Source organism: Cordyceps militaris (genome assembly GCF_000225605.1).
Source record: "Cordyceps militaris CM01 unplaced genomic scaffold CCM_S00002, whole genome shotgun sequence".
NCBI lineage: Eukaryota > Fungi > Ascomycota > Sordariomycetes > Hypocreales > Cordycipitaceae > Cordyceps > Cordyceps militaris.
This window is the reverse complement of record NW_006271970.1, coordinates 4644267-4658061: the sequence shown is the minus strand read 5'-3', so window position 1 is coordinate 4658061 and position 13795 is coordinate 4644267. Positions and strand designations below refer to the sequence as shown.

Sequence of the window (13795 nt, the reverse complement as noted above, 5' to 3'; positions counted from 1 at the left end):
TTTTGACCTGTGCCGACAGAAACGTCCAGACGCCATCATCTAGATAGCGGTGAAGAAGATGGTGAAGAGCCGAAATTTAAAAAAAAATCAAACCATAATTAGATGTGTAATAAGCAATTAGATGTGTAATAAGCTTCGTTGACAGGATCGACATAAACTCCAGTCCAATCATGTCACAACCCAGCCGCCGGAATCAACACACGGAACCGATTTTCCTCCAACGGTCTCACTTTAGTTTCAGTTGTGAGGGGGGAGATGCACCCTATCTAACCATGGACGGTAGGTGGATAAAAGAGGCGATCGAGAACTTCTAGGAGAAGAGACGCCGAGTCTGAGTCCAAAGACGAGGTGGGCCGGGATGCTGCTTGCATCCGCGTTGGGCGAGTTTCTGGAAAAATGTTGGACTGTTACGGCAGTTGTCGAGAGTGGCCTCGATCCACACGGCTAGTTCTAGATCGGTAATAATAGAAGTTTTATACCGTAAGGCAGACAAAAGATGGAAGACAGGGTCAGACTGTTTGTATTCTTGCCATTCAACTTCACATGATTATGGCACAGAGACAGCAAGCAACCTTGGTACTCCGTACAGATTACTCGATCCCCCTTGAGGACCCACAAGGGCAAACGGGAAACTTTACGGGCTCGTCCCTGACGATGCGCGTATCCAAGCGCATAAATTTCTTCCTTCCAAGTGATCGTCCTTGAGTCGATCCATGGACTAGGCTATAACTAGCATATATAGACAGCCATGAATCATCACCGGCCCGCTGCTTCATCATAGCCCGCCCGCGACGAGTCAGCCGCCCCCACGCGACGCCTGCCGGAGCTGGTCATGACCCCGGAGACCGGCAACCACAAAATGGAGTGGTCGCCGCGGCGTATGGATAGAGTATCACGGCCTTGCTGGTTTCTTGGCTGCTTTTTGCACCGGTATTTGCTCATCCACCTCCCTCGCACGTCCGTAGGGCGACGAGGGGCTTTACGTCACTCGGTTGTTTCCCGAAATACTTTTGCCAAGATGGGAAAACGTCTGTAGTGCTGATGGCACCGTGCCCAGGTAACAACCTTGCGGGAGTGGAAACGCGTCGAGGCGCATGGTATCCTCATTTACACGACGGGAACAATGAGAGTACGGAGTGCGGTCTGGGTCGTATAATAGCGCGATGTATTGAGGGCGGGCGGGCGTCACGTCATGCAAGCAAGTCGTTCAAATTTGACGTTGAGAGGAATTGTGGCGCGTGATTCTTCTTCCCGCAGACAGGATTGATCGGCAGGCGTGCCACCCTACCTACCCTCGTTAATACGCACCTACCACTGCAGATACAGAAGTAACTATCTCCAGGGAGTTATGCAACTACTTTAATGGCAAAGTTTGATTAAAGACTGTCGGGATCATCCCCACTGCTTGCTAGTCAAGTCATAGTATAACTCCTTTGGGGAGTAGCAAGTTGTTGCAACTAGTTGGTTAGCGAAGATTAAGAAAGAGGGGAGGGGAAGGTGTGGCCCTTGGCATTGACTCCAGGTCACGAAATGTAATTGAATAATTCATAAGCTGTGTTTCGTTATTAATCGAGGGACCAAAGATTGTAATTGAGAATTGTGTCGATAGGTGCAACGACTGCTTGATGCTCAAGCTTATTTAGTTCACTTATAAAGTCCGCTTTGTCATCAGTCGTGCGATGCCAAATGCTTGGATAAGACTGACATAAAAATACGTGCTCTGCCCCATCGCCGAAATCGTCACATTCCTCCACCTTGTACGCAGGGATTATGCTTTAAACTAACTTTGATACAGTTTTCCTTTTCAGGGTTCCAAACCTTTAATTCTCTTCCCATCTTGCTGGATGTAGATTGATTTCAAATGCTTTGGTGAGCTTTTTCACGGACCAAAGTGGACTACCCCTCCCAAAAAAAAATCAAGCCACACACCCCCCATCGTCGCACTGGTAGTCGCCAAGCCCCTTCAGCCCGGCAACTTTTTGCCAGGACGGCACAGTGCCAGCATGTACGTTTTTGCCCACCTCGACTCAATTGGTAGGATTACTTTGCGCATCGTCGCGGTGGCTGCTGCTGTTGGATCGCAATCGTCAAGGGTCTACGTGTACATACCTTGTCCAGGGGCTGTGACGACGACATTGCAGCCACAGGATGACGTCCGCACAAATGCGTACTACTTGCACGGTCGGTCAATGGAGTGAGCGAATGGGTACTTGTCAAAATAATAATAAACGTGTTGGAATGACAGTGAAGATGAATCTATAATCGCCGTGCAAAGCCACAAAATCAAAAGCCCAACCTATACAAGCCCAGAAAGAAGATAATTGCCAGTTCCCCGAGCCCAATTCCCTCTAATGCCGGATATATCCTGCCCCAACACCGTTTTCCCACAATAAAACATGTAAATCAAAACTCCAGTTCCCAATATACAAATTGACCCATGTACAATCGCTTTGCGACAAACTCCGCCGATCCATCCTAGATTCTCATATTTTCATTGTCGAAGCCGGCATAGATCATGGGGTCCGCCATGCTCATCATAACATCGGGACTGGCGTATGTTAAAATGTCGTCGGGCTTGATCGTAAAATCGGCGTCGAGGGCATCCTGATTCATCATGACAATGTTTTGTAGTGAGCTCGGGGGCTGCATAAATGACATGGACATGGCAACGGGCGATTGCTGTGGCTGTTGCGGTTGTTGCTGCTGCTGCTGCGCCTTCGGTACCGCCGCCCACGGTGATGAAAAGTCGGGCATTGACGATGATTGTGTCGAGAACATGCCGCTAGCGTCGAGATCGATTGGCGTCGCGCTAAACTCAAAGTCGCTGGCACTGGCGTAGCTCTGCGGCGAGAGGGACATGGCATTGTGACTTCCAAAGGCCAGCTTGCGGTAATCTTGTTCCATGTCGGAGTGGTCGAGATCGGAGGACGATGCTCGGTCGGTGGGGTTGTAGCCCGAAGATTCACCCTCTACGGCCGTGGTGAGAGGATTGGAGCCGGACGCATCCGGGTCGTGCGGTTGCTGCTCCTCGAGCTGGCGGGCGAGCTCAGCCATGCTGGACTCATCTTCGGGGAATACTGAGTGAACGGGGAGGTCAATGTCCGAGTTGGGACGGATGCAGCCAAGCTTTTGCGAAATATTGTGCACGACAGGCTGGCCGCGGTCGTTGAGGTCTGGCTCGCCGAGATCCCAAGGTTGTGAGCTGCGGACCATGGAGTAGAGCTTGTGGATGGTGGCAATGAGAGTGAACTGCGTGTTCTCGAGGACTTCGGCGTAGCTGCATGGTATCGTGTAAGTGGCGGTTGCAGCAAAGTGTCAGGTTCGAGTTGACATACCCTCGAGGCAACTGTTTGTACTCCATCTTCTTGCGGATGCCAGCGGTACAGACTAGCCCGTCATCCTTACAGCGCTTACAAGGAAACTCGCCGTCACACTTTTGGGCATGTCAGCGTTAATACAACGAGGGAGAGTATACAGTCGAGCGTGAGGAGTGTACCTTTGTCTTTTTCATTCGACAGCGCTCACAAGCCTTCCATACTCTCTTGTGGCGGCCGTCCATGGCAGCTGCGCCGGTAATGATATCATGGTGGTGAGCAGCAGTGGCGGTGTTGGCACGCTTGGAAGCGCGATGAGTAGGCTTGGTGGACTTTGAGGCGGGCTTCTTTCCCTTGATGTCCTCGGGCGGAGGGGGAGAAATGTTCTGGGAGCCCATTGTGAAGGGAGTATACTTGATAATTGAGTAAGTGGCGATGATGTGCTAGTGTCGGAGGCGTGCGACGGAGGGGCCAGCATGTATATATAAGTCAAGCGACAGGAGAATAAAAAAGGGTCGATAGTCAAGATTGGGAGGCAGAAAACAAGCACAAAAGAGGTATGTCTAAGTCCGAGACGGCGGAGGGAGCGCCGTGTTTAAGGAGGATGGATAGGATGGGTGTGTTGGGTGTACGCTTAATAATTAAGGCCGATGGAAGCGGCGTTTGGGGAACTGGAAGCCTGACAGGCAGCAGCCAGGCGGTAAAGAAGAAAAAAATCATGACTTCACCAGGGGGGCGTGCAAGGCGCGATCGCTTGATCAGATTGGGTTGGCTTTATAATTCGGCCTTTTCCCGCTTTGCTCTGGGAAATCCAGGACCATGGATATGGAGGGGGAGGAGGTCTGTCTCTGGAGACTGGGTGTGAACCAAAAGCTGTCAAGAGGGGCGTGGCGTTAGCCGCGTCGGTCTGGACCTATGTCCGAGAGTGCGACCAGCCATACCGGGGGCTTCGTCCACGGGCCAGCGCCCAGCCAAAAAAGAATGTAGGGGGTGGTTGCGGGTGGTGAATAAAGTCAAGGTTTGTATTTTTGGTCTTTTTTAGCCTGTGTTTTGCTGGGGGCGGTTACCTGGTCGCCACGAGGCTGCAAGCGTACCAGCTACAGCCACACTCCCTCAAAGAGGCTTGGGTACTCATGCTATGGTTGTAATTAGTTATACCCAAATCATTTACAAACAGTACAACTAAGCCGTGAGGTAAGCTACAGGGCTCCTTTGCCCTCGACCGTAACTGAACTGTGGACGCAATGGAATCGCTTCTAGACGGGCTGTCTTGTGGACCCCTGCTGTGAAGAATGCACCCCCCGCGGCCGACATTTATTGCCCTGTAAGCTGGGTAATAGCTTGTAAACTAAGTATTTGACCGCAGGGTAGTGAGAAAAGTCCGCACCATGCCCTGAGCGGACTTTGGCCCTTCCTCGACGTCGCAATAAAAGGGCCGCTGCCCAATGTGTCGCTGTTGCTTCACATGCGGCGTCTGTCTCATTCATGTCTTTGTTCTTGATTCGGTCTTGTTTTTGCACCATGTATTTAAGCTAGATATCCAGTTTGTGGCTTTCAACCGCTGTTGGCATGTTACTCGAGACCTCTGCAGCCCCCTCCCTCTCCAGCCACAATCGACGTCTACTCTATTCAACTCTCCCTATGCAGCTCAATTCCTCGCTTCGTTTAGTTACCCTGTAGTTGTATTATTACTTCGTATGCACTACAACCCCAACATCGCCTGCTCTTTAAGAGCGACATCGGCACCTCTGCAGGCGAGAGTGATTCAAATTATCCCCTCCTTCGTTCTAAAATGTCTCAAAGCAGTGTTGAAACCATTTACGTGGCGACAACCTTCAGGATTTATTACGGAGTAATACGTATCGTTCGTTTGCAATCTAGGCCGCCATGGCTGGCCAGGCTCTGCGGCGTTATGCTCTCATAAGCCAAACCACTTCCAGACACTGGCGCCAGCTAAACATGAGCTGAAGCAGCTCATTTGATTAGATAAACTCTTTTTTTTTCCATCTTTACTTTGTCTACTTCATAATATTTACTGGTCAGCAAGCACACCTTTACTTCCTCTGACTTTTCAGTCTCGTTGCCCTTCCCTCTGCTTCACGTCATGGACAAGTCAGCGAGGTTACGATGGTTCTACTAGTTAGACTGCTAGGTGGAGCGTCTCTGCGTACCTACTTTGTAAGCGGTGGAAGCACAGATGATTCATCGGAAGTTTGTAAAAGACTGTGAATAGTGGGTGCTTACAAGCAGTAGTCCTGGTCACGTATTTGGTCACTCAGCCATAAGTAATTCGTGGCTATCTCAGTTTGTAATCTCGGCTAATACCTCAAGCCACCTACGCAGACAACCTTGGACAGCTGTGACTCAACTCTTCCATCTCCAGTCGTGACTTTTGTTTCCGCGCAGACACCCTCTAGATCAGACTAAGACCAGCACAACGAGACCAATGCAACGCCACGCACATCAGCGCTACGGCATTTACAGTGCTTATTCGCGAGCCCTGGGATGCATCTGCAGAGAGGGGTGCCGCAGCTGCGGTATCGTGCTTGCCCGAACTTAAAAAAGTTAATAAGAATTCAACACCTCTGCCAGGTCAGGTTCAGACCCCCCAGCCCTGTCGGCGATCGCCCCGTGCTAACTCTGGAAATGCAGGTCGTCGCCCGCCCAGCAATCACCGGGCCCGACATGCACCGTGATTCCTGATTCGCGGCGCCTTCTTAGCCCCGAGACCCGACTACCGTTTTCAGTCCCGCCCGCGGCTCCGCGGAGGAGACTTTAGTGCCGCTTTTTTTTTTTTTCCAATTCAGCGGACTCCAAGTCGAGTTCTTTATCAGCCTCGTTCGTTATTTCGGCGTTGCGATTGATTCACCGGTTTTGCGATCGTACCCGCATTAACGGCGCCGTTCATCTTGGTTTTTGTATGCGGGCTTCATATTGAGTTTCCCTTGGCTTTCCGGAAGCATGATGTGGCTCAACGGCTGTTGCATCGGTAAGAGCATCTACCCGTTTTTTTTTTTCGCCCAGGGACTTTTACGCATTGGGCATGCCATTACCAATGAAGCTGCCCAATTGATATATTCCCTAGCGCCCGTGCATTCGCCGAATCCTCCAACGTTGCCGCGGCTGCCAAGGGCCTACTTAGATTCCGAGCTGCTCCTGCCTCGTGGTCGCACATGATCATCTTCCCGCTCAGGCGTAGCCGCCGTTTCTATCCGAGTCCCGTCAAGGTTGCGGGTGGCGGGGAAAAGCAAGACAGCGAGCACCGGGCCATGTTGCTCTTCGCAGGTGGTGGTCCAGATCGCGGCCCAGGCCAGAACCATGTGGCGTGACTGCATGCCATGATTCAGTTTTGCGATGATTTCCGATATTTGCGCCACACAACGGTACAACCCCCCCCCCAAAAAGATATGTCATGTCATCATGCCAGAGAGACAAGGGTCGTTGTTCCATCCCGTAAACCCCCATACTTTGTTCGTGAACCGCCGAGAAACGGAAATATAGGCGTGGCCTGGTCCCATACTCGACTAGACTAAGGAAAGTCCGGTCAAGACATGTAATTTGTCTCATTCCAGAAGCTAGATCAGATCGTTCGATGGGATGGAGTAGAAAGCAGGGAAGGAAGAAGCCTTGTCACTTTTAGTTTCTCATCGGTGGTGTCGCATTGTCGGCCTGCCTGCTCCAGAGCACCATGTTGCAAACGGAAATTGCCATGAGGGAATTCCGTAAACTATTTCCCTTTCTCTACGGACTTTCCGTTTGTAAGATGTTCTTCTTCTCGCCTTCGTCTCGACGCTGGTAGGCATCCTGTACGACACGGGCTATTATTCATAAATGCTCCTGGGGCTCGTCCGTCCCCCTTGCAACTCGCTACAGCGGCAAAAATGCCTGAAATTCCGAGAACTACATTTTTCTCACGCTGTAGTATCGACAAAGTAGCTGAATATTTAACTTTAGAAGCCTATCTGAATCTTGATATGGCAGTTTCTCTCGCAAATGCGCAGGATCCAGTAGGCCTTTGGCATACCCGGGCCGTCTACATTGCAATATAATAAAGCCACAAACAACATTAGACAGTCTTATAAAGATAAAAGTGCCACCGATTGGCAGGAATCTGCTTGAGGCTGCACGAGTCTAAGCATAGTGTCATTTAATTTGACTCGCGCAGATGGATGGTCTTGAATACACCGACGGATTGCTGGCCTCGTCAAGTCAATATACATCGTCGAGACTACTATCACAATAACAATAGAAGTTTGCTTTGGATTACGGACCAGGTATTATCTCTTGGCGCTCTCCGATTCGGGAAGACTCAATCCAGCATAAAAAACGGATGAACTGATGGCTGACGTCGTCGGCAAACAAGAACCGAAAAGCCCTAGTTAAAAAAGCCGAAACTCCGTACGGCCGTCGCCGACGCCGCCAAGAGCCAAGAAACCCGGCGAATTTCACCCGCACCAATTAGGTGATAGCAACCCACTGCTAATATGTCCCGCCCCTGATCTTCTTATTTTCTCCTACTTTTCTAGAACTCGAAAAGGCACTCCAAGGCATCATTTACACATTCAAGCGCACACGCCCCCTCCACTCTTCGCGTGTAAGTCTGAGAAGGGCTTGCCTGTCCCGGCTACACAGTCCTCGTACGTCTCAATTGTTTGTAATTAACATCTATAGGCGCTTCAGGTAGCTGGTATTGATATATTCGGTATAAATCTCAACCCAGGTTGAGCAAAGTGTACTGTTGGACGAGAAAGATCTCTAACAACGTTGTCAAGAACAATTCTTCACCTGGTTCGTAATTCATCATCCCCCTATCTGCCTGCAACTTCGCCTTTTTTATGCGTAGCAAAATCTCGGCGTCTGCGATGAAGCCCGTGAATCGTACATGACATCCATGGACACTCCGCGGGCTCCACCTCGCGGCCTGTGGTTTTTCCTTGACATCATAATCGAACAATTCATGTTGAGATGTTGAGTCGCGATTATATGTCGGTTTGGATCCGAGTGATTAATCGGTCAACTCTCTTCCCCACGTCAATAAAGCTCGGCTATGTAGTCCTGACGTAAACGGAAGACGTGTCAATCGACGACCACTGACAAGTAGCGCGTGGTTTAACGCCGCTGGAAACACTAGTTGCAAAAGCTTTGCCAAAGCAACTCTCGGCTTTGAATTCTCCGAACTGATGTCTTTTTACGCTAGTATGGTTCGCTGGCGATGCTGTATTTGTGGAGTGGTTGAGCGCGCCTTCCCGAGTCCAGACACTTTAGGCTGCACCTCCCGTCCCTCCCCGAGTATGGGAGATCTGTCAGGTACTTTTATCATGATGATGTGATATTGGCGCGCTTCAAAACTCCTCGCGGGCTGTCTATACGTCGCTGAAAGCAAAGAATGGAGGGCAGTCTTGCTCACAAACACCCCACACCCAGACCGCACTCATCGAGTAAATCATAGGTATGCAATATCTCATGCCATAGTTGGCCGTGCCAAACGCGGTTGGGTCTTTCTTCTTCATCTCATCAATCGCCTGGGGTTCAACAAGTGCCAAGAAATGGTCACGTTTCTCTCCTCGAGGCAAAGCCCTGCCAGCATGTGTCAATATATTGCCATCATCTCGTTGTTCGTTGCCACCTGTGCAACAATACTTACAGTGCGTTTCCCATAATTCCATGACACAAGGCCGGCTCTTTACGCAGCAAACCTTTGGCCCACGTAATTTCGACTCCTTTGGCAATAGAGTGGTCGAAAGCAGCACTGAGATGCGGATAGTATGGTCGCAGAGCTTGCAGACTAATCACAAAGCCTGGAGCCCCGTGGCAAAACTGGACAATGTCGGATTCCGTCTCGCCCTCGTCCATGTACTTTGGCCAGTTTCCGTCCTCGAACTGCATGGAAAGAAGCCGTAGCAGGTGTGGCTCGAGTGCAGCAGCCAATTCTGGTAGGCACATGACCAATTGCGTAATGATACCGATGTCTCCATGAACAGCACCAACAAACTTCTTGTTGATCCAGACCCAGCTATCTAGTCCATGATTGTTGGACTCCATGATCCGGCCGGCAATGGTCCTCATCTGTGCCTCCAGCCTTGCCCGACTCTGGGGTACCCAATGACGAACCAGTCTCAGTAGAAACAAGACACCAGCTCTGCCATACAGGATCTCGTTTGCTATTGGCTCGTCTGTCATTGAAGGCGGACTAGCTATGTCAGCAGTGCTGGCGATAAAACGCTCCACGTCTTTCTCGTCTCCTGACAAGCAGGCTGTCAGCGCTTCTCTGCCGAGCTTCTCACTGATGAGGCCACATTCAATGTCTTGTTTTAGCATTGGGGCATCTGAGCCGACCTTAATGTAGCGCTCAGCCAACTGGCGAAGGCTTTCGCCCTTCACTTGCACGTCGGGGTGCAGCTCCGACAGCTGCAGGAACATGTAAGGGATACCAGTAAATCCAGCAAAGATTCCAGAGAGATGCCCCTCTTCAAAAGTTGTTGGTACTTCATTCTTTTCGACAAACTCCTCCAAGGCGGCTTGAAACAGCAGCTTCGGGGTCTTTGACAAGGCCCGAAGCGGCTGGTTGTTGGGCATGTATCTCGGCTCGTCGGTCATGGTGGATCGGAGGGTCGTCGGTTTTGATGAGAATGTTGTGGTTTCATGCCGATGGCCCATATCAGCCTTTTATGCTAATAATACCAACTTGAACACGGTAGCCCGTTAGCGGCACCACCTCTGGCTGGCTACAGCCTCATGATGGCTTTCGGCAAAGATAGTCACACTCCGGGTCCCGCTCGGCCGTGAGTCAGCCGCCACAAATTAATACAGCCCGAATTATCCAGCTGAAATGAGCTAAAATTGTTTGAGAGGTTGCATTGCAGGACTCATGTTATGGGGGTTATACGTAAAGCGCTCGCTCCCTACGAGCCATGCAATCGATGTCGCCGTAATCTCATCACGTTTATGCTGCATTAGACAGAGGCCACGGAGAATCATAGCAATTATATCAATTGCCTTACTTTGGTGCGTTGTATTAGAGTGCACTGGGTTACTTTCAGGGAGAAGCGTGCAGCCGATATTATGTCCAAGGCGCGCGGTTCGGGTACCCGCGTACCCGCAGTACTTTCAGTACATTTGACCATTCCAGCATGTAGATTTTACAGTTGCCCTGGTCGCGCCTCTTAACTTCCATCGCGGTGCCCTCTTAAAGTGGGCTTCATTCAAGAATTATGTAGAAATACCCAAGCCTTGTGACTTCAAGTGATCAAATTCCTCAGAAGGTGAGGACCAGGTAAGCTACAGGCCACTTTCGTATGCAAAGGCGAACTTTACCTTTCTACGTTCGTCCATTTTCAGATAAAGGTCATAGCAGTAACTACTGTATCGGTCGGTTTGAACATTAGTTCAAAGGTTTTCGAAAGCATTAGGCAAACAGCCGTGGATTGTGATGAGAGCCTCAATATTCCGTGTTCTTCTACACAGCCAGCTTTTTTGGGGTCGTTTCCAGCTGTGATCGCGTGTCTAGCTAGAAGCTTCTTCCGCAACTTGGGAGACTGCTGCAACGACAACTACGCTTTCGTTCTGCTCAACTCGTTTGCCACAGATTTAGCCAATGGCGTACCCAACAGTACTTCTGTCTTGGCTGCTCACCCTCGTGCTTCTCCCGAGTCGCCATACTGATCGTGTGAGTACGATCCTGATAGAGACCCTACTTCTTAGTTTCGGCTTCGCACAAGGAAAAAAAACGCTGTAGAACAATAGCAACACAAAATTCAATGTTACAATGTGGAAGGAATGTGGCCGAGCTGTTATCTCGTTTGCTTAGAAAAACTTCACAGAGACAAGCTGGGTGCCAGTTGATCCGACGGGGGGTAAATTGTGCAACGAAGTGTTTGATATGCGGAACTTGACCATGCCTTGTTATCGCATAACCAAGCTCTGGACAGATGTCTGGAGCGGCGAAGATGATGCTTGCTCAATAAATCAAGAGATGGCAAGATTAAGCTAAATAGTGGGCAGCAGTAACATGACGCAAGACAGGGCCACAAACTGCCAAGAGGTTTGATAATACATAATTCTTTATTCTCAATTTTTTTTCTCGGTGGAGAAGGTATTGCAAGCCAGTATCAGTTGCACGACACTTCACTCAGTCTTAAGGTGCTGATCGAGCCGTCAGCATTTGCGAGGAAGCTCGACAATGAAGCTTCTGTTTCAAGTGCGCAGAAGAGGTAATCATATAAACATATTTTCAGTAATATAGATGCTACTTTGTTGTCAAATTTACATATCTAGTCTATGTGAAGCCTCTTTTGGTGAAAATTGCAATTCAGGCGTCTCGCAGCCATCGCAAGTTCATGTAACTAGCCTCTTATCTCTTCGTCCGTCAGATCAAAATGGCGTTTGCTTGACGGAAAGACGCGCTACGTTGTACATAGGTAATTTTTCGCGCAGCAAAGCTTGCACTTCGGCTATGTGGGTGACACCGCAGGCCTACCTAGTATACTCGACACACCGAGAGCAATCATCTCAACGCTCGATCCGGAAGCAGCTTCGAGATAACTAGCTCCGTGTAGTGCCAAGAAAGCCGTCCTTTTTGTAATTTATGTTCCCAGGCATATATGCAAACATTGTGATTGTATGGTAGCAAATTGTCCGACTACCTAGGCCGCGAGGAGTCAAGGTCACCGTCCAGTCGGCAGAACGTCCCCGTCCATGTTTCGAGTTTCCCGATTAAGGAATTCCTACCGATAGCTTTAATTCGCGGGCATATTTCAATTCCCTGAATACAGTATATATAAGCTGCGGGTCTTCGTTGTTGATCCGTTTGCACGGTGACTCTTCACACCCTGGGCTGCCACTCTTGCCGTTTGCTTGCCTCGAGAGTGAAAATTCTGCTCTCACTTTCGGCTCACTTTCGTCTATTTTATAAATCACTGCATTAGATCAGCCTCTGATTTATTTCCCACCTTCGCCAACGCTGCAGGTTCCGCCTCTTCCTCCACCTTCATCTCACTTTCCTATTGAGGACTCGAATTCACCCGTCAACAATAACTATTCCACTAAAGGTACGACCTATTATTCCCTTCTTCCGTATTATAATATATTCCTGCTAAATTTGAAATAACAGCTCTTTGATTCACCTCCGACAATGAGATACCAGCCCGCTTCGTGTGGGCTATGGGTGTTCCTCGCCCTATGCTCCTTCGCCGTCTTGTCTGACTGTCACCGCAATGGACAGCAAGTCGTGGGTTTGAAAACTCCTCATCGCTCTCAACTTTTGAAACGTGCCGTGTTTGCCCCCGCTGTCTCTGCTCCGGATGATGAATACGACTCCCCAGTCGCCTACGACTTTGGCAGCCCTGACGCTTCTCCTGAATCCACTGCTTTTTGTAAGTATTTTGCATTTCGGTTTCATTTAATTTGATACTAACAAATCGTAGATCCTTCCCCCACCGACACTGCTGGTGAGCCGTCCTCCGACCCTTCTTCGACCCCAAGCCCGCATCCGGCTACCGCCACGACCGAGCCCAGGTCTCCTGGAATCAGCAATGGCCCCGAGATAGAATCCACCTCTGCTGTCACTCAATTGTCGCCAGATGGAGGATCTTTGCCATCATCTGCCACCTCCCTGTTTGACTCGAGCCAAGACGCAGCTTCACAGACCGGTACACGCCAAGACGAGACTGTCACTGTGACAGTGACAAACTTCATCTCTAGCACGCCGACTACTACAGATTTAGAATCATCACTCCCATCTACCAACTCGTCTGTCTCCTCGGCAGCTTCTGATGCTGATGTTTCTGTCATCACGATCACGTCGCTGCACACGATCACATTGTCGAATGGCCGCACTTCCTCGACGGCAGCGCAAACAAGCACAAGTCTCTCAACGTCACATAAGAATGTTACTTCGACTGTTGGAACTATATCCAGCCAAAATACTACCTCTATGGATCCTCTTACGACATCGGGGGTCAGCATTATCACAATCACACGAACGGAGACTTACACCGGCATGTCAAACGCGACCGCAGGTGCAAACAATTCGGTCACGTCCAAGGAAGCTACAACTTCCACTATTGAGTGGCCTACTCCCATTTCTCGTCTTCCCCCTTTCTCTGCTTCCTTCAATTTTTCGTCTGTCCCATGGTCAGTGACCAGTTCCAGTGTCAGTGGTGTTACCTCAACTTCTCCAGAGGCTACTACACACACGGTGTTCCAAAATGTCACTGTGACTCTGAGCGAGCTTCCTGGAACAAATTCTCAAATTACGGAAGCCACTCGCACGCCAGTACCGACAAGCCCCACGAGCAGCAACGTCACCAGCTCAGTCTCGAGTGCGCAGAACACCACCAGTCTATCCTCCTTGTCAACTTCGACCAAGAATCTCAGCACTACAAAGGTCACGCCTAATTCTACAGTCTCCGAGACCCTTAGAGTGAGCATTTCTACAGAAGTGGTTACCGTCACCGTGTATCCAGAGCCCCCGGAGACAACGG

General features: G+C 49.9%; 3 protein-coding genes across 3 annotated transcripts; 1 reads left to right on the top strand and 2 right to left on the bottom strand.

The window, feature by feature from the left end:
• Positions 1-1861: 1861 nt before the first annotated feature.
• Positions 1862-2198, top strand: CCM_03379 (uncharacterized protein; the record flags this gene model as incomplete). The annotated part of the gene is made up of 2 exons (XM_006668530.1): positions 1862-1869; positions 1922-2198. 2 exons carry the CDS (start codon positions 1862-1864, stop codon positions 2196-2198), a joined length of 285 nt encoding a protein of 94 aa, XP_006668593.1.
• A 277-nt stretch (positions 2199-2475) lies between these two features.
• Positions 2476-3712, bottom strand: CCM_03378 (C6 transcription factor; the record flags this gene model as incomplete). The annotated part of the gene is made up of 3 exons (XM_006668529.1): positions 2476-3277; positions 3336-3433; positions 3497-3712. The coding sequence occupies 3 exons, from the start codon at positions 3710-3712 to the stop codon at positions 2476-2478; spliced, it is 1116 nt and encodes a 371-aa protein (XP_006668592.1).
• A 4965-nt stretch (positions 3713-8677) lies between these two features.
• CCM_03377 (Lanthionine synthetase) lies at positions 8678-9911 on the bottom strand (the record flags this gene model as incomplete). Its single annotated transcript, XM_006668528.1, has 2 exons — positions 8678-8891; positions 8959-9911. 2 exons carry the CDS (start codon positions 9909-9911, stop codon positions 8678-8680), a joined length of 1167 nt encoding a protein of 388 aa, XP_006668591.1.
• Positions 9912-13795: the final 3884 nt, after the last annotated feature.